The 23,298-nt window shown below is 33.0% G+C and overlaps 2 protein-coding genes, 1 non-coding gene and 2 pseudogenes across 5 annotated transcripts; 2 read left to right on the top strand and 3 right to left on the bottom strand.

The window, feature by feature from the left end:
• Positions 1-2,334: 2,334 nt before the first annotated feature.
• On the bottom strand, positions 2,335-3,202 carry LOC111302066 (NDR1/HIN1-like protein 1 pseudogene; annotated as a pseudogene).
• A 2,989-nt stretch (positions 3,203-6,191) lies between these two features.
• Positions 6,192-8,976, bottom strand: LOC111301255 (uncharacterized protein At1g08160-like). The gene is made up of 2 exons (XM_022896792.2): positions 8,016-8,976; positions 6,192-6,621 (listed from the first exon to the last, which is right to left on the bottom strand). The coding sequence occupies exon 1, from the start codon at positions 8,727-8,729 to the stop codon at positions 8,022-8,024; it is 708 nt and encodes a 235-aa protein (XP_022752527.2). The 5' UTR covers positions 8,730-8,976; the 3' UTR covers positions 6,192-6,621; positions 8,016-8,021.
• Positions 8,977-9,878: 902 nt separating this feature from the next.
• LOC111301254 (bystin-like) lies at positions 9,879-15,350 on the top strand (annotated as a pseudogene). The gene is made up of 9 exons (XR_016327947.1): positions 9,879-9,941; positions 10,118-10,252; positions 10,646-10,772; positions 10,879-10,930; positions 11,021-11,348; positions 11,693-11,771; positions 12,289-12,336; positions 12,707-12,853; positions 13,161-15,350. The product of XR_016327947.1 is annotated as a bystin-like (transcript).
• On the top strand, positions 13,189-13,321 carry LOC149514753 (small nucleolar RNA snoR111). Its single transcript, XR_016328369.1, has one exon. It is a non-coding gene; the product is annotated as a small nucleolar RNA snoR111 (small nucleolar RNA).
• Positions 15,351-15,514: 164 nt separating the features above from the next.
• LOC111301252 (serine/threonine-protein kinase Nek5-like) lies at positions 15,515-21,908 on the bottom strand. 2 transcript variants are annotated; one of them, XM_089744735.1, is made up of 15 exons: positions 21,432-21,881; positions 21,279-21,345; positions 21,132-21,197; positions 20,953-20,999; positions 20,796-20,841; positions 20,621-20,701; positions 20,503-20,545; positions 20,301-20,350; positions 19,287-19,368; positions 19,169-19,218; positions 18,642-18,715; positions 18,313-18,364; positions 17,579-18,229; positions 15,787-17,496; positions 15,515-15,568 (listed from the first exon to the last, which is right to left on the bottom strand). In XM_089744735.1, exons 1-14 carry the CDS (start codon positions 21,527-21,529, stop codon positions 15,802-15,804), a joined length of 3,102 nt encoding a protein of 1,033 aa, XP_089600861.1. In that variant the 5' UTR covers positions 21,530-21,881; the 3' UTR covers positions 15,515-15,568; positions 15,787-15,801. The 2 variants fall into 2 exon arrangements, with proteins under 2 accessions (XP_089600861.1, XP_022752523.2); XM_022896788.2 differs by having other exon boundaries at positions 15,515-17,496; positions 21,432-21,908.
• Positions 21,909-23,298: the final 1,390 nt, after the last annotated feature.

The following is a 23,298-nucleotide window of genomic DNA, read 5'->3' as shown; positions in this document are numbered from 1 at the left end:
TTTTTTTTTTCAATTTTGAAAAAGGAGCTTGAGCCTAATTTTTTTTTAGTTAAAGAAAGATCTTAATTTATGATAAAAGAAGAGATTACAAGCTCATATCTAGATATCTTTTAAAAATATTTGTATAAAATAATTAAATTAAATTTCAAGTTTAAACCCAATTCTTTTAATAATAAATACATATATTAAACAAAATGGTGGCATGAAAAATCATCCAAATTCATCACATTGCTTACGGTTAATTTATTTTGTGTAAGGTGATAAAAAGTCCTTGACCTAGTAATAATTTTCTATTATGTATTGGGAGAGTTGGTAAAAAATTGCAAGCATCACTTGTACCATGGATTATGACATGACAATGCAATCTGATAACAAGTTTTATTGTCTTGTAGCATGGTGATAGTAAAGGTAATTTATAGTAGTTTTCTACTTTTCTATTGAATCAGCTAAGTCATGCATTTACTTTTCACCATCAACAATCATTTTCTCTTTTTTTTTTTTCTTTCATTTTTCTTTTTGTGCATTTTGTTTTGTCAATTAGTTATTTGGATTGAAATATGAAATCATAAAGATAGAGAAGAGGTTCTCTCTCTTTACAACTTCTGATCACATGAAAACAAATTTGCAACAGCAAAAATAATTGCGGGAAGTGCGGTGAGAATTATGGCTAAGATGCCGAAGATGATATGAGGTCACAGTTTGGAAATAAAAGATATCGTAGATGTTGAAATTTAAATTTTAAAGGCAACTGTATAAATCAACTAAGTTATACTTGGATTCGATTTTGAGTAAGTGTTAATTCCAGCAGATATGTGGATAGGCTTTGCAAGATGGGAATATGTGGATAGAACTCTCTCTACTCCCCATCATACGGCTTTTTTGCAAGCATGACAGACTTGGTTTCCCAAAAGCAAAGAATGAACAAAAGACCTAAATATTTGCTCAACCTGTTCTCTTGTACATTAGTGCACAAATAGCATCTAAGATGATTTTGATATATTCTGGCTCTACATTTTTTTTTTTTTTATCTTGCACATTCTCTGATTATGTCTCTCTACATTTTAATCTCAGTTTACTCAAACCAAACTTTATAATAATACATCTTAATCTTATTTTTCTTCACTATCATATACAGTATGTTTGGTTGATTATTCTATATTTATTACATGAAGTCAGTTGTGCGAAGAGCCAAGCTTGTTGAAGTGAAGACTTGTTCCAACTTCCAACTATACCAAACCTCAATAATTCCAATGGTATGTAAGCAGGTGAAGTAATCACCCTTCTTTGAGAACCAGTAAAGCCTAAATTTTTTAAAGTGTTGAAAAAAAGAAACTAGATTTGTTTCTCCCTACTCAAACTCTCAGGGCATACATCTTTACCAGAAAAAATTTCCCATGATTTCATTGGTATGGTCAATGATGAGTTATATTAATAGCACCTAACATGTATTGACAAAAGCTTTCTGTTGAAAAATATAATTGTATTCGAAATTTAATTCAGTTAGTTTATGCAGTTATTATTAAATGATGATATCTAATAAATTTAAGATATAAATTTTAACATCTGTAACGTTTTTTTCTGTCTTCAAACTGCAACAACTTTTATAAAAGAGAACTATTGCTGGAACCTAGAATTGGTCTTTAGCCATGGGGGTTAACCCAGGAATGAGCAAAGTTACACAACTGACCTGACCCAAAGAAATTGAGAAGGGGAAAATAAAATAATGAGCTTTAAAACTTGATTTAGCCAAGTTTACTGTTTAAGTTGACCATAGAGAACGTGAGTTTAATTACTCGGTGTCCTGCTTCCTTGGAACAGGGTCCAAAAAATATGCAATTAGACAATAAACTAGTAATAAACATATTCTTTTGTCGAAATCAAGGTTTAATTTTCCCACCTCCAAAAAAAAAAAAAAAAAGGGAAATGATTCACAGGATTGGAGAAAGTTGCTGAAGCTTCTGCAGTTTCCAGGACATTGAACTTCTGTCAAACAGCTCTAGAATTTGATAACAATCATAGCATTAAGATTTTTTTCTTGTTATTATAGTATCAAGAAGTGGTAGCTAACCAGTTTCGAGATAAAACCTATAGTGTAATATATCAAAAAATTGTGCTTTTTTTAAGAAAAAAGGGCACAATTTTAAAGTGAAACCACAAATCTTGAATCCGTGGTCAACTACCCTTTAAAGGGGAGTATCATAGGTCGAATCCTTTCAATTTTCAAGAAATGTTTTTGTCATTTTAGATTAAGAAAACAAAAGAACCAAAAAGATTGAATATATATGAAGGTAAAGGCAGTCACATAGGATATAATTATATACTAAAAAAGTCATATAACCAACAATAAGGGAAAAAAGACTGTTATTGATGAGAGAGGGAACATAATTAACTAGTCAAGAGAAACATCCAGAGTGCAAGTTTGCGCAAGCTGATACTTCATAGCTAGACCAACTTGGATAGCCTTAGTTCGATCACTAAAGGAAATATAAGCTGGACAATTGGCGCTAATTTGATACCGACCTGAAATCCAAGTCCCAACCTTCCATTTCAATTGCCCGAAAACCTTGATGTTGAGCAACACCAACCCAGCGTTCATGTCCTGGCTCAACCCTGTCTCGAGAAATGGAACCACTGGCACAGAATTGCCGTACAAAATTGGGGACCAAATAGTGACGTCCTGGTGGCCCTGGTAGGTTCTTGGCAGCGGTGTTGGTAAAGTTATCTGCTGGTTGCGATAAGATGCGAACATATCGAGTTTTAGGTAGTAAATGCCGATCCTGTCATTGGGGTTCCTGGAAGATAAAGTGATTTGCATGTTTGAAGTGAGGAGGTTTGGAGCTGTGAGGTTGAAAGCATAAATAGTCACATCCTGAAGGATAAACCGGGGCTTGGCGGGGTGGAGAAATGCCCATACAAGGAAAACCACTATGGCAAAGACGATCAACAACCCAAAAATGGCCATCAATATGCGCTTGACAAGCTGGTCGTCATCGTCGTGCTGGCGATATTCCTTGCCAGTCATGACTTCAGGTGGTACAGCTGCTGGTTTCGGTGGTGGAGATGCCAAGATCTCAAGCTGAGAAAATAAGAAATGATGAGAAACCTTTTGGAGTGACAGATTTAGCAAGAAAGAAAAAACTGAGATGAGACATATATACAGAGATGTATAATAAAGTTAGCGAAAAATAGATCTAATTTTGCCAATAATAATGTGACCTATTGATAGAATACCGAGGTTTTAATTATAGTGATGATCTGATAGTTTCAAATAAAAAAAATTAATTTTGGGATATGGTTTTGATGGATTACTAATTTAACGTGCAAATCTATTTGTCTACGTGTATGATTGTAAATTGGACTTCAGCCATATAGCGGTGGGTGATGCGAAATGAGGGATACGAGTGTTTGTTTGGTTCAACCTTGTCTTGGGGTGCATTCCTGGTTCTACATCAAGGCAATTGTCCCATTTGGTCCCACCAAAAAATCAACTCTTGGAAGCAAAAATATGAAATGGGATGCTTATGTTTATCTTTGTACGGTACTCTTGGCATTTGATATTTGTTAATTGCAACTCTGATTAAAACTAAAAAAAAAAAAGGGTATTATATGTTTTATATGAACGTAATCTTCCGATGATTTTACAATTTCCTACATCAACTTAATCCATTTAAGATTTTACTTTTGAAGAATATCGGTAATAATAAAAAGTAATTTCGATCGCACTCTTAATATTTTTATTTAAATTTGATTTGATATTAAAATATTATTTTTTATATCTATTTAATTCAATTTATATATTCATAAATAGTAATTCAAAATTAATTTAATATAAATTTTTAATATAAATTTTAATTATATATAAATATAATATTTTTATTAAATTAATATTTTATATTAAAATATTTAATAATAATTTTATTACTATAATATATATATTTAAATTTAAATAAATAATAAATACATTTATGAGTCAATCGAGACAATGCCACTTAAACTTGAATCCAACCTAAATCTGATTTAAAAAAAATATATAGATTTGATTTTTGATTAAACAAAAAAAATGATCGTATCAAATAGAGATAAATTAATATCCGTCGGATCCTAATTATTTTATAGGATTGAAATGTGGAATTGAGGGTTTTTGATTTCTTCAGAGGAGTAGGGCAAATTAAAGGAAAAGCTGCCTTCCCCATGTACTTTTTTTCTGTTACAATCGGAGCAGTCTTTAACAAGGGATGGTGATTATTTTGAAATTACCATGTGCACATGTGGTACAAATGCAATTGCAGGAAAAAGTCTAATCTCCTTCAATTAAATTGTTTGTCCTGAGCGGACCTGAACTGCAGGGGAGAGCTTTGGTTTCTTAATAAAGTTTGGAGTAACTATTTATGAATGTACAATTGCAGTGTGGCTACCCGCTACCTACCATTCTGATCCTTTTTTAAAAAAAATTTTTTTTTTACCATTTTATGGCTGTAAATCCGCCAGGGATACATAAATATTTGTCAATTATTCATCATGGTCAAAATTATTTTTGGTCGCGAGACAAAGTGAAAAGGAAAATCGATATAAGAAGAAAAAATAAGAAAGAAAAAAAATGCATAATTTCTGTACATAATATTTATGTGTCCTCACAAACAATAATGTGACTTACTAAAAGAAGTTAAGAATCTTGAAATTGTTGGTTTTATGATAGTTTTGATATCTATGAATTTTGATTTAATAATTTATATCATAATTTATATTGACATATAAAAATATAAAATATTTTTTAATTTTAGTTAAAATTTAATTTATATTATTTTTATATCATATTGTTTTGTTATGCTTCAAATTGAAATGTTTTTTTTTTTTTTTTGGTTACCTTTGGATGAAGGGGTTTCAACTTTCAAAGGAATGAAGGATTAATAACCATATATAGAGCATGGTTATGGACACTAGAATGTTACCTCTGCTTTGGTGGGGATTTTTTAATTTTTATAAAAAATAATTTAAATTTTTTATTTTTTTAGTTTTAAAAATTTTAAATTATTTTAGATTAAAAATATGAAAATCTTATATCTAGAGTTTTTTATATGGTTATTTGAATTGATTGGTTGTTGTTAATTTTTTTTTTTGTAATTTATTAAAAAATCTCAAATCTAATATTTTTAGTTTTTAAATTATATATTTTTGTTTTTAAAAGACATTTTTAAAAAATATTTAAATTTTAGATATTATAATTTTTAAAGAATTTTTATTATTGTTTGTGAGATCTTTTAGTTGATTTTCATGTAGATTATTTTTTTCAATTGATTATTTTTAGTTGCAATTTTTTTTATCTTAATAAGTAATTGAAATTTAATATGTTGGTTAGTTTAAAGATTTTGAAAGTTGATTTTTTTTTTATAAGTTAGATATATTTTTATGGACTTTTTTATTATCTAAGTGTTTGTTTTTTTTTTCTTTAGAGAAGTATTTGAGGGCATTATAATTGCCAACAACGTATCATCATCTTTATAGTCAATTTTTATTATTTTTTATTATAATTATAATTAAGTAAATAACATTTTTGAAATTTTTTATTTTAAAAATTTTCACATGATAAATAAAGGATTCATAACATATTAACTTTTAAAAATATTTGAAAAAAATAAAAAAATAAAAAAAAACAAATAGCAAGCAATGGCTTGCTACATGTCAGTATACTATCCTTTAGGGGTAGTTTTTATATATAGCACATAGATATGTCAATCAGTTTTAGTGGACCTGTGATTATTTTCTTTAAAGATTGGACCGGCCACTTCCAAAAATGATTAATTATATATCTCTTCTAATTAATTTAAATTATGATTATTAATATGGGTCTGAAGGTAAGTTGATCGAAAATGCCTGTTCAAAGAAGTCGGAATAATTTATAAGCTGTGAAAAGTGAAAACGACCACGAAAAGATTCGTTTTTAGCCTTGGCGTCGAATAATCTTTTCTATTACAATTAAACCACAAAGCATTTTTCATCAACCTCCTTTGCCACTTTTTCATTAAACCTGTTTGATGAGTATAGCCAACATGAAAGAATAATAATTGTTGCCAAATTATGGATTTAGAATTATACAGTTTCGAGTAAAGAACTTCACAATAAGGCCAACCTCATCTACCTTAGTGAAGCAAAGGGCTTTTGCAATTGAAAAGTGGTCTCTAGTCTCTCGTATGTTTATTGGGTCAATCGTCCAGCTCATTCGAATTTTTTTAACATTTTACAATAGAACACCAGTTGGTAAACAAATAATAATGATAAGGAAAATAGACATAGAACACCTAGAAAACCCTATAAATTAAAATGATGACACATGTCTCACTTTTTTAAATTAATTTTTTTATTTTTTAAGTACACACTAAGGACATGTGTTATCATCTTAATCTTACTTATGAAATTAGAAAATTTTACTGTTAATGTATTGATAATTTCTCTAAAAAAATATTTTCATTCATATTAACACATGAAATAAAATTATGAAGGTTTCATTTTGTAACTATTTGTTGCTTCTTTTCTTTTCTTCTCGTCCCCTTTAACCATTGAACATGAAGGAAAAGCCTGTGCAATAAGGTTTACAACAGTGAGCCTTCTCTTAGCCATCTTCTCCTGCAAAATCAAAAGCAAAAGCTGAACAGCATCGGGTGGATCATGGATGAAAGATGTGATACCAAAAATGAATGGCATATAAACATTACTGAAAAATGAAATACAGATGGCACATCCGCCATCACCTCATAAGTTTTATGAACTAAACTACCAGTGACATTTGATTTACATCTCTAGTCCCTGAGACGAATTCGATGCAAAAGTGAGCTAAATGCAAAGGAGCATTAACACCCAACATAAAATGTGAAGTAAACTATTACAGAAGTGACCAAAGAGTGGACTTGATCAAAAGGAAACAATACACTCCAAACCTAGAAGAAGATATGGACTGTCAAGCAGTGAAAACCATGTAAGAGAGTACAGCTAAAATTGAGAAGAAAAGCATAGATGCATAAACTGTTTCTAGCATTAATTATAAGGAAAGATTTAAGTGTATCAAAAAGATTTGAAACTAGTTATCTACAGAGACAAAATCTAAGAAACATTGTACACATCAGCGTTGAAACAACTAAGCATACGCACAACTAATGATTGGTATAAAGAACTGCACACGTCAAGATGATAACTACTGTCTTATTGTTAAGGCAAATAACAACCAGACTGCAAAATGTTCTTGGTAAAAGTCACAAAGTTTGTTTGTAAGTCAGTTTGAGATTGACACATTACTTTAAATCCGGTTTCCTATCCATAACAAAACAGATGAAAAAAGGAGCTTGGAACCCACCAATTTGCATACTCAGATGGAGGAGTGTTCAAAGACCATCAGAAAAATAAAATTACTACTCAACAAACATGGAATTCAAGACAGGGTTCAACAAATAGGCAGACGAAAAGTAGATAAGAACAGCATTGAATTGTCCAAGCCAGATCATAATGAGTAAGTAGGCAGACTTGGCAATTCATGCATTGGCACCAAACATATACGAATTTGTCAAAACTTTAAATCTTCCAGCTTTTTTTTTTTTTATATTATTTTTATATTATGTCATCGTATCTAACTTTACCAATTCACTGACAGATAATTAACATGATGTACTGCTGTCCACTGAAAACATGAGGACGCACAGTCAAATCCTCTATCCTCCAGATTAACTGCTAGAAAGAAAAACTCAACTCCCCATTAATCCTAAAATTTCCCCAATTAATAGCCTAAGATAAAAAGTTACAGCGCCTAATCACAGTATATGACTGTTTAATCAGGTCTATCAGGACCAGTGGTATCATCAGGCCACCATGAACAAAGTACCCTACAGACACTTCTGCCAACTAACAAAGCAAGTATAAACTTTTCACGTTTGAAACAAGTTAGCGAGAGCCGGCCACCCTTCATTTTATGGCAATAAAATTTAACAACTACTAAAAGGGAAAAGAAAGAAATTGAAGTTAAAACTCACTGTAAATCAACCAACGCTGCATTTTTTGGGCCCTCCAGTCATCTTCCCCGACGAGCCAGTAAGCGCCACGTCATTACACCAAACCCTAAGAAACCTCCGCCTTCCTCTCCACCCACCATACCGAAACGCCACGTCCGCCACCACCCTGACGTTGAACTTGATCTCGCCACGAGTCCTCTCCCCATTCATAGCATCCACCACCTTCCCATCCACGAAAGAATCCATCACCGAGTAACTCGCCTCCACCGTGCTCACGTCGCGCGTGCCCTGCACGAACGGCCCAATCCTCGTCTCAGTCAAAAAATAATCATCGTGGTAAACCGACGAAACAATGTCTCCGTATGCGATGGACAGTTTCTTGTTGGGATTCGAGACCTGGAATTGGGCGTTCCACGTGGCGCTCACGCGCTGGTTGGAGGCATTGAAATTGGAGAGAGAGAGGGATTGTAAGGAGAAATCCGGAAGGCGAGGGCGGAGGACGAGCCACAAGATGAGGAGGATGGTACCGAAGATGATAAAGAAGATGGCAAAGGCAACAAATAGGCGGCGAAAGAAGGTGGGGCGGGGATTTTGAGGAACCGGTGCTGGGTAGTAAGGATATGGGTTGGAGCTAGCGTAAGGGTAGGCGGTGGCCGAAGTGGCGGGTGGTGGAGGAGCGTAGCCATTAACGTTCTGAACTGGGTGACCAGTTACAGGTCTGGAAGAGTCTTGCATTTGTTTTTCCAAAAAGAAAAAGGATTTGCTCTTTGCTTTGCTTGGAAACAGTCGAATCGGGAATCAATGAGGTGAATAAATATACTACTCCTAAAAAGAAGGATTTTAAATTTAAGAAAAATAAATGGATTACTTAATGGGCTAATTGACAGAATTTGACTTGGCTAAGCAAAGGTGAAGATTTGTTGATATGGGTCAAGAAATATGTAGAAAGTTCTTGGTAATGTCTTCATTCCGTCGAAAGGACATAAATATGGAATGAAAAAGTATATAATAAAAGCATAATAAAAAAATTGATTTTATAATGATTTAGCTATTTTTGTTATTTAAATTAGGATTAAATTTTAAAATATTTTTTAAAATTGTATATAATATTAGTATCACTATTAATTCACGAGAATGATATCATCATTATATAAAATTTTATGATGTGAAAATTAAATTGATATGATATATCTAATATTTAGTTTAAAAATAAGATTGAAATTATTTTTTAAAATAAAAAATAAATACATGAACTTAAAATTTTATCTAAAAATTTTGATTATATCAATAAAATATTAAATTTTTTATTTTAATAATCAAGATTTAATTTTTATATTTCATATAAAAAATATTTTAAAATGCAATGAAATGAGATTAATAAAACAAAAATTATTTCATACAAAAGATATTATATTTTATTCGAATTTAAAATGAAAAATATAAAATTTACGAAATAAGAGAGGTTTAAGTGGATTAATAAAAAATTCTCAAAAAATGTACAAAAGTTTATGGATATTTATTTATGTTGTAATTAATGAAAGATTTTAATCATTCATCACTTATGGAAAATATTTAAAAGACTTGGATATTTATTTGGGCCGTGTAGGCCCAGAAGATGCCTTTAGTTTTTTGGGCTTTAAAAGCTCTTCAAGACCCATTTTGCTGGGAAGAAAATCTTATTTATTTAATTACAAAATTGCCACCATCTGGCACTAAAATCTCCATCCTCTTCCTAGCGGCGTTTGGCATAGCCGCCTCATCCCTCTGAAACTCTTCTAAACGTCAAATTTTTATTTGTATTTTTTTTTTTTACTGAAAATCGCAGCCGTTCAATGGCGAAGAACAAAAGAGAACGAAACCAAACTACCCAACCGTTTCTAGCAGATGACGATTCCGGCGCCTCTACAAAGAAACGCTCCAAAGCTCCCAAACACCACCAAAAGCAAGGCAAAATAAAATTAAGCGGCTTTCTTTCTTTTTTTTTTTCTTAAATTCTTCTATAGCTTTTCGATTTTTACTCTTTTTTTAATATTTTCTTATTTGCTGTTTTTTTTTTGGTTTCGTTTCAGATGATTTCGTCGGGTATGAGTTCGAAAATCTTGAAAGAAACGCTTCTTCAATAGAAGGAAATAGAAGAGGAAGCCTCAGGATGGAACGTCAAGAACGCGTTTGGTTCGGTTGAAGAAGAGCATAACAAGCAAGAAGACGACGAGGATATTGACGATTTGGTGGATTTTCTGAGACTCAAAGTCAATTTGGTAACTATGAATTAAGTACATTTTATCTGATCATATTTTTTTAGGCTTCATTGTTACTTTTGCCTTTTGATTCTACAAATATGAAAATGATGTTTTTGAATTAAAGTTTTAATTTTAATGTAGAAAAGATGTGTAATTTTGTTACAATTTCACTATTGACTCATTTTTAATCAAATGATATGATTTTACTTTTTAGCAATTTTCAAATGAAATAGAAAGTGGTAGAAATCAAGTCGAAAAAGTAACAACTAAACGGAGCCTTAGTTTATTGTGAAAATCATAAATCTGTTAGTTTATTGGGAAAATCATAAGTCTGTTTTTGCTTTGCAATTTGCAAATTATTGCAATTATTCTGGAAAAGTTGAAACCACTGTTGTTTATTTTATGTTATAGGAGGAGATTGATGAGGAGGATGAGAAATTGCTGGAGGCGGTCTTATCAAAGGATACTGGTCCACAAAGGACGCTTGCAGACATCATAACTCAAAAGATCAAGGAGAATGATGCAAACGTTGCTTCAGGTAACTGTTTAAATTAGTTTTTTTGGGTTGATTTAATTTATTGATATTATGAAAGAATTTAACTCACGAGTAATGGTGTTTGATTGTTCAGTTTGTTTAATTGCAGAAACAAGACCTTTGCCTATGTTGGATGACTCCCTCATAGATTTGTATAAGGGGTAATATTCCTATCCTTTTGCATGTAAGATATTTTGCGTATATTAAAGAATGTGGAAGCCTTAAAATTGTGATGTGAACTGAATGTGCAGAGTTAGAAAGTTTCTGAACAAATTCACAGCGGGGAAAATGCCTAAAGCCTTTAAACATATTCCTTCAATGCAAATGTGGGAGGATGTTTTGTACTTGACTGAAACTGAGAATTGGTCTCCAAATGCAATGCTTCAAGCCACAAGAATATTTGCTTCAAATTTGGGTGCTAAGAAGGCAGAGCGTTTTTATAGGCTAGTCTTGCTTCCACGTGTTAGAGATGATATTCAGAAGAATAAGTGACTTCATTTTGCTCTTTGTCAGTCTTTGAAGAAGTCTCTATACAAACCTGCCGCATTCAACAAAGGAATATTGTTTCCATTGTGTAAGGTATACAACTTTCTGCTTGACACAATGAATGGTTAACATCTAGGTTACTTTTCTACTTGACCAAATCTAATATTCCTTGTCTTCATTAACTGATTGAAGGTTTCATTATGCATTCGCTTTTGCTGCTACTACTGTCAGCTTTTAACCTCAAGTTGTTCTCTTTCAGATATAACACAGCCCCATGATTTTTGCTTCATTTTCATTGTATTTTTATTTTTGTAAGTTTACTTTTTCAATGTTATGACAAATGCTCCACTTGCAGTGTATGCAAGGTGGTCTTTAGAGCATTAAGTCTTAGAAATTAGAACTGTATGATAGAATTCTTTTTTCCTGTTCTTTTTCAGTCGGGGACATGCAATCTCAGGGAGGCAGTTGTTATTGGGAGTGTTCTTCAAAAGTTTCCATTCCAATGCTTCACTCAAGGTATTTTAGTGGTGGCTTTAGTTATATGACACTTAGGGAAGGTTGTTTTAACGTTTTAATTGGATCTTTGTTGAGACAATGTGCAAAGATGAAGGAAGGTATATCTTTTACTTATGCCTAAAGAAGAATCAAAATATAAGCAGGCTGAACAGGAGTTTGCTAGTGAGTAGTGAGGATTGGTGCAACTGGCTTTGGCAAAAAAATGTAGAAAAACTTGCAGTTCTCTGGTGAAAAATGAAATACTATTCTTTGAAGGAAGAATCATTTAAAATTAGTTTTTATCATTATAGTTATTGGTTCTCTTTTTGAAAAGAAATGTAATGAAAAGGTGGGGGTATGGGTGGGTGGGTTTGTGAATCTTTAAAAGCAAGATGATTGCTTATTTAATATTTTTGATGAAATTGATGATCTGAACATGGCGGATTTATTTCATTTCTCTCTAAGGCTGCTGGAATTTTTCATTCCAATTGTTTAAATTCAGATGATGAGGACTTCTAATTTGTAAATGGAATTGCAGTGTTGCATTAATGAAGCTTGCGGAAATGGAATATTGTGGCACAACAAGGTATTCTAATGTTTTGTTTTGATGTTTCTTCTTTATTGCCTCTCTCTCTCTCTCTCTCTTTCTGTCTCTCTCGCTCTCTCTCTCTCTCTCTCTCTCTATATATATATATATATATATATATATATATATATATATATCTCACAGAAACACACTCTTTAGAAGCAGAAGCGTGGGTGGTAGGGGTAAACGGAAAGTTTTAACATGTTTTAAGGTTAATGGTTTCCATGACCTGATTCTCTTGTTGTATATGTTCTTCTCTTGCATTTCATTAGATAAGGATCACCAATCTAGTGAGTAGCAGTTCATTTTTTTTTCCTTTTGTGCCTTTTCTTACATACTGTTTAATGTTTTGTTGGTAAAATTGTTGCAGTTATTTTATAAAGCTTCTTTTGGAGAAGAAATATGCTCTGCCATATCATGTTGTTGATGCAGTTATTGCTCATTTTATGAGATTTCTTGAGGATACAAGGATTATGCCTCTAATATGGCATCAGTCACTTCTGGCATTTGTAAAAAGGTAGAAAAATTTGTTGGAGACATTGTCTTGCCTCTTTGGTATATCATTCATTTCTCATTTAATTTAATATGCATCAAATTTCAACTATGAGATATAAGATAAATCATAGGCTTTTGCTGAGGAAATCATTATGTCAAGCATCACTCAATTTATTCCTAGTTTTACTTTTCTGATTGAAACAAATTAGGGAAAAGAATAATGACACTGCTGGCTCTGCCATACTTGGCATCACATGTTTATATGGTATTTTTGTTTTGCAGACACTTTTAAATTTCTTGATCTGCCTTTGTTGTTAATGGTTCTGTAGAAGTTTTTGGAAGGAGACCTATGTTCGTTTAAGAAAGTGAGACATTTCATTAGTGACTCTTCATTGAGGAAGAGCATTGAGGTATATTGAAATCAAAGGCCGAGATATTGTTTCAGTCATCATTTTACTCAATTGACGATTTGATTGTTGCTTGTCCATATTCCTCATTTTTTTCTTGATTTTCTTTTCCATTTTAGGTTAATATTATGTGTGTGTGTTGGGTGTGTGTGTGTGTGTAGTTGAGTTTAGTTACTGATGAATCACTAAATGTGATTTATTGATTTCCTTCTGTAATTTAGTAACTGTGAAAATAAGAGGGTGCAAGTGATATATATTTCTTTTCTGCACTTTGAACTGATGAATCAATACGTATCCATGTGGACCTTTTTTTTTTTTTTTTGCTGTGCACTTTATGAGGATTTATCTTTTTCCTAAAAAAAATTAAGGGGTACTTCAAAGTTAGATGTCTCAGGAGTTAAAAGTTATAAAAAGTTTATCTTTCTGAAGGAATTTTTAGTATGCTCTTTAGTATTTCATTCTAATGTGTTTTTTAATAATTAAGACAGCTGAATGGATTATGTGATACCTTTCTTTGGAAATGGGTGAAAAGGATTTAATAGATGCCCGATTACTTGGGGCTTAATATGCTTTTAGTATAATTAGTTGCAGCAAAATGACTTGCTGTTGGTTTGTCCTTCACATGTTTATACAAGGAAGATAAAAATAACCTTAGAATTCTACTTGAGATGCAAAAGCATAAATTAGTAAGTCCTTCCTTCACTCTCTCAAACACAACACGCATACACTTACTCACTGACACAGTGACATATAACTGATTGGCTACTTTTTAACTTTCTTCCCGTTCCATTTTGGACAATCAATGATCCCTGTGCCCTTCTTAATATAGGTTACTCCCGAAATTATAAGGGAGCTAGATAACAGCCACAATCGTGGTGAGGAGGAGGGTGACCTTATCCTTATAGATATCCTTTTCTTTTCAAGTGTTCATTTCCTTTTTCATGTTTTTGAATTCAAGAATTTTCTTGCAGATTTTTGTCCCTTTGATGAGGTAATGGTGCTCATTTATAATTTATTTTATTCACTCTTTGGTATTTAAAAGATGTCATCTATTTGTAACATGTTTGAGAAAAAGATAAATCAGTAGGAAAACGTATAAAATTGTCTTGTAATGCATTAGAAAGCAAGATGTCATAATGTAGGTTGTAAGTTGTTTTAACACTTTATCAAAGGGGAGAAGATCTGAGAATTGACATGCATTAGTTCAAATTTAAAGCAGGAATTAACTGTACACATTTGAAGATTGGATGCTCGTTTAATATTAATGTTTTGTGCTAAACAAAAAGGCAGAAACTAGTAATACAAATGGATTTCTTCATTTCTCATATAAAGATGCTTATATCTGTCTCCGATCATCATTACCTGCATGCATTTAATCACATATACGTAATTTAATGTTAATATTGATTACATGTATGAAGACGACTTCAGGGTTATGGTATATAACTATGACTTGATATGATTCCTTTTTTTTTTTTTTTTTTTAACTTTTCATACAATTCTAGAATTATGGGATATAAGGCTTACCTTCTTGCTGTTGTTATTAATTATAAATATAAAGATGTGTCCATGTTAATTAAAGAATGTATAATGCAATGTTTTGACTGTGGAAAATCGTGTTGGATTTCTGTTTTTCTCTGTGGTTTGTCTGAGGAGAGAGGATTCAATTTCTTGTTTCATTGACTTGATATTACCATCTCCTGTTTCTGTGATCAATAAAACTATTGAGGAAGACAGGTTTGATATTCTAGATGTACCTATGGAGGAGGATTGACTGTTTATGGCTTCTGATCCCATTGACAGCTTGGTGTTAATTGAATCCTGCTTATTAAATATAGACGAAATTTAAGCTAGGTTCCCAGTGCGGGTTCTTGAGAGGGTTGCTGGAGGGGAAGCCTCCTAAGTTCTAAGTTCACTTACAGCTAGAAACCTGTCTGAGATGTGAATTATGCATGTGGACTAGCATGTATTGTACGTGCGACCGTTTAGTATTGTTCACAATTTTTTTCCCTAAGACTTTTTAGACTCTTTTAATCTGTACTATTTATTTATATTTGAGAAAGACAAGTTTAGGTTCATAATCACACTGTTTTGATTTGATTTTTTGTTCTATCTGGAAATATAGTAGTAGATTTGATAGAAAAGAAAACTTTATATATTGCTTACAATGGTAACACTACCATGGGGAAGAGATGCCTATTATGCATCTGACAGACAATCCAGGGATCTATTGTGCATTGCAATGCCATGTAGATTCAAACAACCGACAAAATCATAGCAATTCCACTTTGTTTTGGATTCAGCATGTTCTGTAGCACATCCAGATGTGTCTGGACAACAAGTTCACCTAATTTCGATTATCAACTATGTACAACAACAAAATGCATGAAAGAATTACAGAATGAGGAGAAATAACGACCTGCTTGTTCTGTTTAAAAATTCAAATGGAAGTGAAAGGAGATAAGCTTGATAATGAAGAAGCTAACGATTACAACAACAATGTGAATAAATGAGGGATAAAAAAAAAGAAAAAAAAAAGAAGGCTTACCCCACGAATAATACTTCATGAACTTCGTCCACAGTCTTCAATCATCATTCCTTTCAGACTCTTGGCTAACCAGATAGCTGTCTCCCTTGGAGACACCTTATCTTTCCCAAAAGGCTTCAAAACAACAGAGAGCTCTTCCAATCTGTTCTGTTGCAGTAACTCTGCAGACAATTCTAGGAGCCCTTCGAGTGCCTCTGCCCTTTGCCTAAAAGACTTGACATCCAAAGTTTCCTTTGCTGGTGTCTCCTCTTCCATCACAGAAGAGCTGGAATTCGCAGACTCTGGTGAATCAGAATTTGGAGATGAAGAAATGTAGTTCCTAACATCCATTTCTTTAACAGCAGAGTAATCCGAAACATTTGATTTTGAACTTAAAGCTTCAGAACAACTTGATGACTTAACGGTCACTGGACTATTCATGTTTCTCATATCTAATTCATCGCTCACAACATTTTTAAGTTTCCCAACATCCACATTTTGAACACCCATTTCTACTTTTTCCATCACTGGCTGCTCACTTCCAACACGGAAGCTACTGTGCCTTATAACATGTATAACATCATCAAAAGCTGAAGGATCAGAGGTTGCAGGTGGCTTTTCAATGGTTGGATTATGCAAGTTTGTTCCTTTATCTGGCTGTGAGTTCTTCTGGCTAGATGAAATTGGTGAGCCAATGCTAGGCATAGTTTCTGCAACTGATGAGAGAAGTTCCATTACAGTGAACTTGTCATCACCCCTGGACGCAGAAGAAAGAGTTGAAAGGAGCATCATATCATGCCTATTACTAGATCTGCTTGCCACAGTTTCATCAATACTACTTGGCCTGCTTGTGGGGCAATCTTCCCCAGTAGTTGGCCCACTTACAAGGGCATCATCCCTACTGATTGGCCTGTTTATAGGTGCATCATCCCTACTACTCCTGCTTAAATGAGCAGCATCATTCCTACTATTTGTCCTGCTTAAAGGAGCATCATCCATACTCATTGTCTTGCTTACAGCAATATCATCTTTATGAACATACATTTCTTCTGAACTGAGGACTGGAAGGTCGAAAGGGGCATTCAAACTCACTTTTGCATCAACTGAAGTGAAATGCAGAAGATCCTGGGTTGGATCAGATTCTTCGGTTGAACACACAACAGATTTATGATCATTCCCATGGCTTTCTCTCAACAGAACCTCAGGCATATCTGATTGCAGAGTAGCAGGAGAGCTGGATGGTGGATGCGATTCCAAACTCTTGATGTGATTGATTATCTCATTATAATGTGTCTGTTCAGTCAAGTCAATAAAAGAGGTTGTTGCATCATCACAAATCTCAAATGCCTGAAATGAGATTGAAGATGAGACAGAATTGCTGCTATCTGTTTGCACCCCATTAGTAGCTACAATTAAAGCTAGCTCAGCCTCTTGTGTAACATCCCTAGAAACATCTGAAAGGCAACCATTAGGCAGTTGACGAGGAATAGCTTCATGCTCCTGGTTTCTCTCTGTAGATACTAACTTTGGTATGTTACTTGCCACATTTGAAGCATCAGTTCCTGCATGCTTCATCCTTCCTGTAATCGATGATCTTCTTGCAACAATGGAAGGAGTACTTTGCCTTGGCTTAGATGATAGTCCATCTTCAGCAACATGCTTTCCAGGCACAGGGGGAGGAATCCCTTCATGTCTAGGTTTAGTCTTTGGGGAGGATTCAATTAAAGGTAACTGGAGAGATGCACCTAGTAAAATAAGTGAGGAAACCAATAATGAATTAAATTAAAATAGAACCACTAAGTGGCAGTCATACCTGGTGCCTCAAATGGTGTGATCCTCGTATTCTTTTTGCAGAATCTGATGGTAATCTTGCTGAAGCAACAGTTGTGGTATCTACATTATACTTCAAACCCAAGGTGGGAGCAGGTGGTTTAAGAACTTTGGGTGATGCCTCTACATTATTTCTTTGAGTCAATCCACCTACAGCTTTTGTACGGCTGCCTCTCATTGGGGAACCATTTTCTCTTACATTCCCTTCTTTCAAAGCTACCATTATACTTTTGATGGATTTTGGTTGCTTTGATTGAACATTAGATCCCTGTTCTGCATAAGAAGGTTTCATCATTCCTTTTTCATTAACTTCGCCAGTGAAAATGATGGGGCCATTCTGTGTCAGTGGCGGGTGCTCAGTGGCATCTTCATCATCATTAGAAATTGAATCTGTGTCAGTGGTCTTACCATTGGTATTTGAAACCATTGTGACAGTATTTCTGTCACTTGAAAGCGAACTATCTTTATCACTACATGAGCTATTACTATACTGACTCTCAGCCATGTTTTTGCTATTATCACGACCAGTGGAAATATGCTTATCCCGGGAGCAAATTGTTGAAGGGCAACTGAAGGATGGACGATACTGATCAACATATGGCAGCAAATAAGGGTGCTTCAAAAGCTCTGATACCTAAACAAGGTGACAATTCAAATTGTTATATTTAATTCCAGCACGTGGAGAATTCTTAGAGTTGGGCAAAAAAAACCTCTTACACTTGGTCGATGCTCTGGATTCTTTCTTAGCATGCCCTTGATAAGTGTTTTCCTGTGTGTATAACATTAAACAAATTAACTATCATGTAGTGAAGAGTTAATTACTTGACAAGTGATAAAGCATTAAACATGTTGGGTGTTACTACCCAAATACAGATTAATGATTCCCTTGGGATTTAAAATCAAAATTAACTATTTTGTGCTTTATAGAGGGAAAAAAATAGTTTCCAAGAAACAAAATGTAGTCATATTGCACAGCAGTAGCAGTTACTCGGTCATCATGAAAAAATACAAAAACAACGAGCTCTAAAATGCATATTAAGACTTACAAGGATGGAGAGTAACAAGAAGGCAAAGGGCCAATAGAGGTTCGGTTTATCTTGCTTATCAACCCTGCCATGTCCTAGAACAAGACGATTGATAGAAATTAGTTGAATTAAATTTGTATAATTTACATGGTTAGTGGAGGCATAAAATTAGCAGGTGCAGAAAACCTCTAAGGACATCACATCATATCAGACAAGTAGAAAACATTAAGTACTTTGAAAGGATGTTTGAAAAGAGTGGAGGATGGAATACATGGACAACTGTTATGAACCTGGAAATTTCTACCACTTATTCCTAATTCAGATAAACAAAGTTTTGTCACATTTGGCAATACAGAAAATTCCACAAAAAGATAAAAGGAAGAAAAAGAAAATTAAAAATTTTGCAATATCCTTGTTTAACATAATATCAAATGAGCTACACTCTTGCCAAAATAGGATATAAATTTCACCTAAAAAGAAGTATTGCTTTAAGCTCATTATAGAATACAAGAAACAGATTCAACCAAAAGAACTGTGAGAACTCTTACAAAAGCTTTAAAAGCAGGGCGATGAGCAGCCATCTCGTACATACAGCACCCTGTTCAACAAGAAGAAATTTAGCCAAAAAGAAAAGATCTACACCTGTCAAAATATATAGAGACATACCTAGAGACCAGATATCAGACTTGAAACCGTAAGGAATATCTGCAAGCAGTTCAGGACACATGTAATTGGGAGTTCCAACCACCTGAGCCATGTAGAAAACAACTATTAACTTGCACTGGAACGACAAATGGTTGGCACATTCTTATATAAGGAAGAATAACTACGAAAATGCAAAATTATATCAAAGGCAAATGACTGCAAATGTAAACCAATAGATAATGTTATAGACAAAACTAATGTCTTTGGACAATTATGATGGATAACACATATCTAGCACTCCAAAACGTAATCCTTTTGCAAATTTTAGCTTCTTTTAAGTTAAATTATTAATACAAGACCATTCAAAAATTTAAATAAATCTCTCTCCTATCGTCAAATATAAGCCTGCTCTGACAAACTACCAAGAAGTTGCATAAATGTATATATTCTCAATTTCTTAGCAATTGAGTCATCCACCCAGAAAACATTAAGGTATCAATAAGAGATCTTTTTGCTTTTAATTTTTTTCTTGAAGAAAAAGATTATTATTTATGTTAAATTAGTTGGTCTTATTATAATTTTCACTTGGCAATTATTAACAATTTGCTCTCAGCAGACAAAATTAAAATTAGCATTAAGTTTAACTACAAGCTGTGGCACACATTATGCCCGTTCATTTTAACACATCTTATTATTTGTCTACTCTATCAGTTTCTAAACATATTAGACCGTGAAAGCCAAGCTTGATAGTGTGGAATATGAAATCAATAAGCTACTTTACAAGTACCATGCTACCATTCAAGATTTTTGCATAATGTATAGAGAAGTTGAGGCATGTGCAAACAGAGGCAAATAATAACACACATCTCTTTACTCGAGCTAAATAGCATAAGCTTATTAACCAAGTGTAGGAAGAAAAAGAAGAAAAATGGCAGAAAAAAAAAAGACCACTAAAAATTTTTTCCCATCCTTGGAGATGGTTGAAAAGGATTAAAAAAAAGGTTAGTGAAAATCATTTCATTACATAGTACATACCGAGGAAGCCAAATCATCTGCCTTCAGAGTTTTGGCAAGTCCAAAATCCCCTAAAACAGTATAGACCAGAAAGGAAGTTTAGGATAAAAATAACAACATATGCAATCAAATGGGATATCTAATATAACTCAATGATGAAGCAAAAGGGAAAGAAGAGAGAACCTGTAAGTAACCAAGAAGAAAAGGGAAAAGACAAACTCACCAAGGCGGACATCTTGATCTTTGGTAAGAAAGATGTTGGAACACTGCCAAGATAGTACCAAAATCAGTCCATAAACATTAAGTTACTAAAAAAGACTAAACTAAATTTACACACATACCTTTAGGTCGCGATGCAGAACAAATTTTAAATGCAGATATTCAACTGCCAGAAGTAGTTGTGCAAACCACTTGCAAAGTTTCTATACAATATTCATAAACATCATTGTTAACTGCAAATCATACCCAAGAAGAAACTAACATATAAAATAAAAAGGTATAGAGAAATTAGGATACCTCCTCTGGGAAATAGACCCCATTTGATTTTTTCATCAATTCAGCCCTGTTAAAAAGAATAAGATAAAGAAAAATATTGACACAATGCAAAAATTTGCAGAAATTCAAAAACAAAAACCTCCGAATCAAAGTTCTCCATAGATGGTTGGAAACTCACATATCTCCACCTTCACAGTACCCAGTAACAATGCAAACATAGCAACCCTGCATTAAAATTGCAAAACTCAAAATCAACATTAAAAAAGGCAGTCATGTAATTAACAAGCTGCCAGTAAAAAGTTCGTTTTTGATTCGAGATTCATAGAAAAGAAACAAAAAAAAAGTACAGTATCTTACTTTCTCAACCCAAGCTTCCTTAAATTCAACGATATAGGGATGTTGAATTCGCGCAATAAGTGCCATCTATATTGCACAAAATTCAAACCAAAATATAAATTGGAAAATTAAACTCTGTAATTATTTAAACAAATTGAACAAACTAACTTCTTGATGTGCAGATCTCCTGCAACGCTCCGTTTGCCGCGCCAATCTGATCTTCTTCAACACATACCTAAAATTTTTCGGAAAAATCACCAAAAAATTAAAAAATATAGATACGCATTGCAAAAATTCAAAGAGTGAGAAATTAGAAAATACTTTTTCCTCTCGGATTTGTGGTGAACGAGAATGGCAGCACCGAAAGCACCACGGCCGATTTGTTCCATGATCTCGTAATGATCCATTCGAGACTCCATTGCTTTTAACTCTTTAATCAATCTTTTTTTTTCCTCCAAATCAAAATTTCGAACAAAAAGAGCAATTAAGACAAGGAAAAAAACGAAAAATCAATTCATTTTCGTCTTAAAACAAATTTTCTCCGGATCTCGAAATCATTGCCGGATTCTTCGCCTCAATTGCAATGCTGCCAATGTGCTTCAACAATAAACGAAATCGTTTCAAAGGATAATCAATTTTCAAAGCCATCGAAATCTTCGTCTACGATCCTCTCCTCCTTTTTTCATTGCTGTTGAGTTCTCTAAGGCATTCTCTTTCACTTCACTCTATAGCAGGAAACAATGGAGAAAATTGTTTTTGAAATTTTCTTTAGTTACGAATTTAGTAGAGAAAGAGACGCGGTTAAGTAACTAAGCAAGATGGTTAGTAGTTAACCAAAGGAGTAAAACTTAATTAAATTTTTAATTAATTAATTAATTTGGGAGAGCAGTGCAGCGCTAGAGATCGAGTTTACGAAAAAAGATATAATTGTGTCTGAGTCGATATAATAAGAAGTTTAAATTTTAGTTCGATTTTCAATTCACGGTTCGATATTCGATTTGAATTCGATCAAATTTTATTTTTTTAGTTCGAATTCGATTCGTAATCGAAATTGAATTATTTAAACGCGTTCGATTAATATATAAAAATAAGTTTGATTTTAGATATTTTATTAATTAAAATAATAAAAAAAATTTAAATATAAAAATTCAATTCGATTCATGAATTATTCAAATGTGATGTAAAAATATTCGAATTCGATTTGATCGATGACTCGAACTACTGGAATTCAAACTCGACTCAATAATAATCAAATCAAATTTAAATTTTATTCAAATAAAACTCAAATAATGAATACTTACGAAAATCCTATACTCTATGCCGATAGAACCAGTTGCAACTAAGGGTGTAATCGAGCCGAGTCAAGTCAATACAGTGAGAAGCTCGAGTCGAGCTCGACTCATAACTCGGGGCTCGATACTCGGCTCGAATTCGATTTATTTTTATTTTTTAAGCTCGAACTCGATTCATGATCGATTTCGAACTACTTCAGCTCGCTCGATTAAGCTCAATTAACATGTAAAAATAAGCTCGATTCGTATACTCGACAAGAGTTCGATTATTTATACTCGAGCTCGAACTCGAATTTAAAATATTTTATTAATTAAAATAATAAAAATATATTTAAATATAAAAGCTCGATTAGGCTCACCAACTACTCGAACCGGATATAAGAATACTCGAATTCGATTCAATTGATAAGTGAAACTACTCGAGCTCGAGCTCGAACTCGACTCGATAATAATTGAACCGAATTCAAATTTTCTTCAAATCGAATCCGAATAGCTTGCGAGTACTGATGTATCATTTACATCTTTAGCTACGACTCTATATAATCTCCCTTTCATGTTATAGATTTTTTTTTAAATATTTTTTTTAATGTATTATTTACATCACTAACTGTGAATCTCCTTTTCATGTTATAGATTTTTTTTTAAATATTTCTTTTTTCTCATTTTATTTTTAAAGGATTTTAATGGGAGTAATAAATGTAGTTGGCACGAAAGGCCCACAATTGAAATGTTCACATTGCAAAATTTTTGGTTGCCTTTTTTGTTGCATTTTTTTATATACATTTATTATGACATTAAAGGGCCACAATTAAAATGTTCACCTTCAATTTTTATTTTACTTAAGAGATTAAGACTTAGGAAAATTTTTAAAAAAATTATAAATATTGAAGATTAAT

This window comes from Durio zibethinus, chromosome 15, assembly GCF_047325235.1.
Source record: "Durio zibethinus cultivar Kanyao isolate XHJ-2024 chromosome 15, ASM4732523v1, whole genome shotgun sequence".
NCBI lineage: Eukaryota > Viridiplantae > Streptophyta > Magnoliopsida > Malvales > Malvaceae > Durio > Durio zibethinus.
Note: the sequence above shows the minus strand (reverse complement) of the source record. Positions and strands in the feature narration are given on the sequence as shown.

Excerpts from the sequence above, each read along its gene's own strand:
- LOC111301255 (XM_022896792.2), bottom strand. The coding sequence starts at position 8,729 with ATGCAAGACTCTTCCAGACCTGTAACTGGTCACCCAGTTCAGAACGTT.
- LOC111301252 (XM_022896788.2), bottom strand. The coding sequence starts at position 21,529 with ATGGAGTCTCGAATGGATCATTACGAGATCATGGAACAAATCGGCCGT. Across the intron at positions 20,702-20,795 it reads GGGTCTATTTCCCAGAGGAG|AAACTTTGCAAGTGGTTTGC; the intron begins GTATCCTAATTT and ends AATATTGTATAG. Across the intron at positions 18,365-18,641 it reads TCTTGTTACTCTCCATCCTT|GAAAACACTTATCAAGGGCA; the intron begins GTAAGTCTTAAT and ends TTATACACACAG.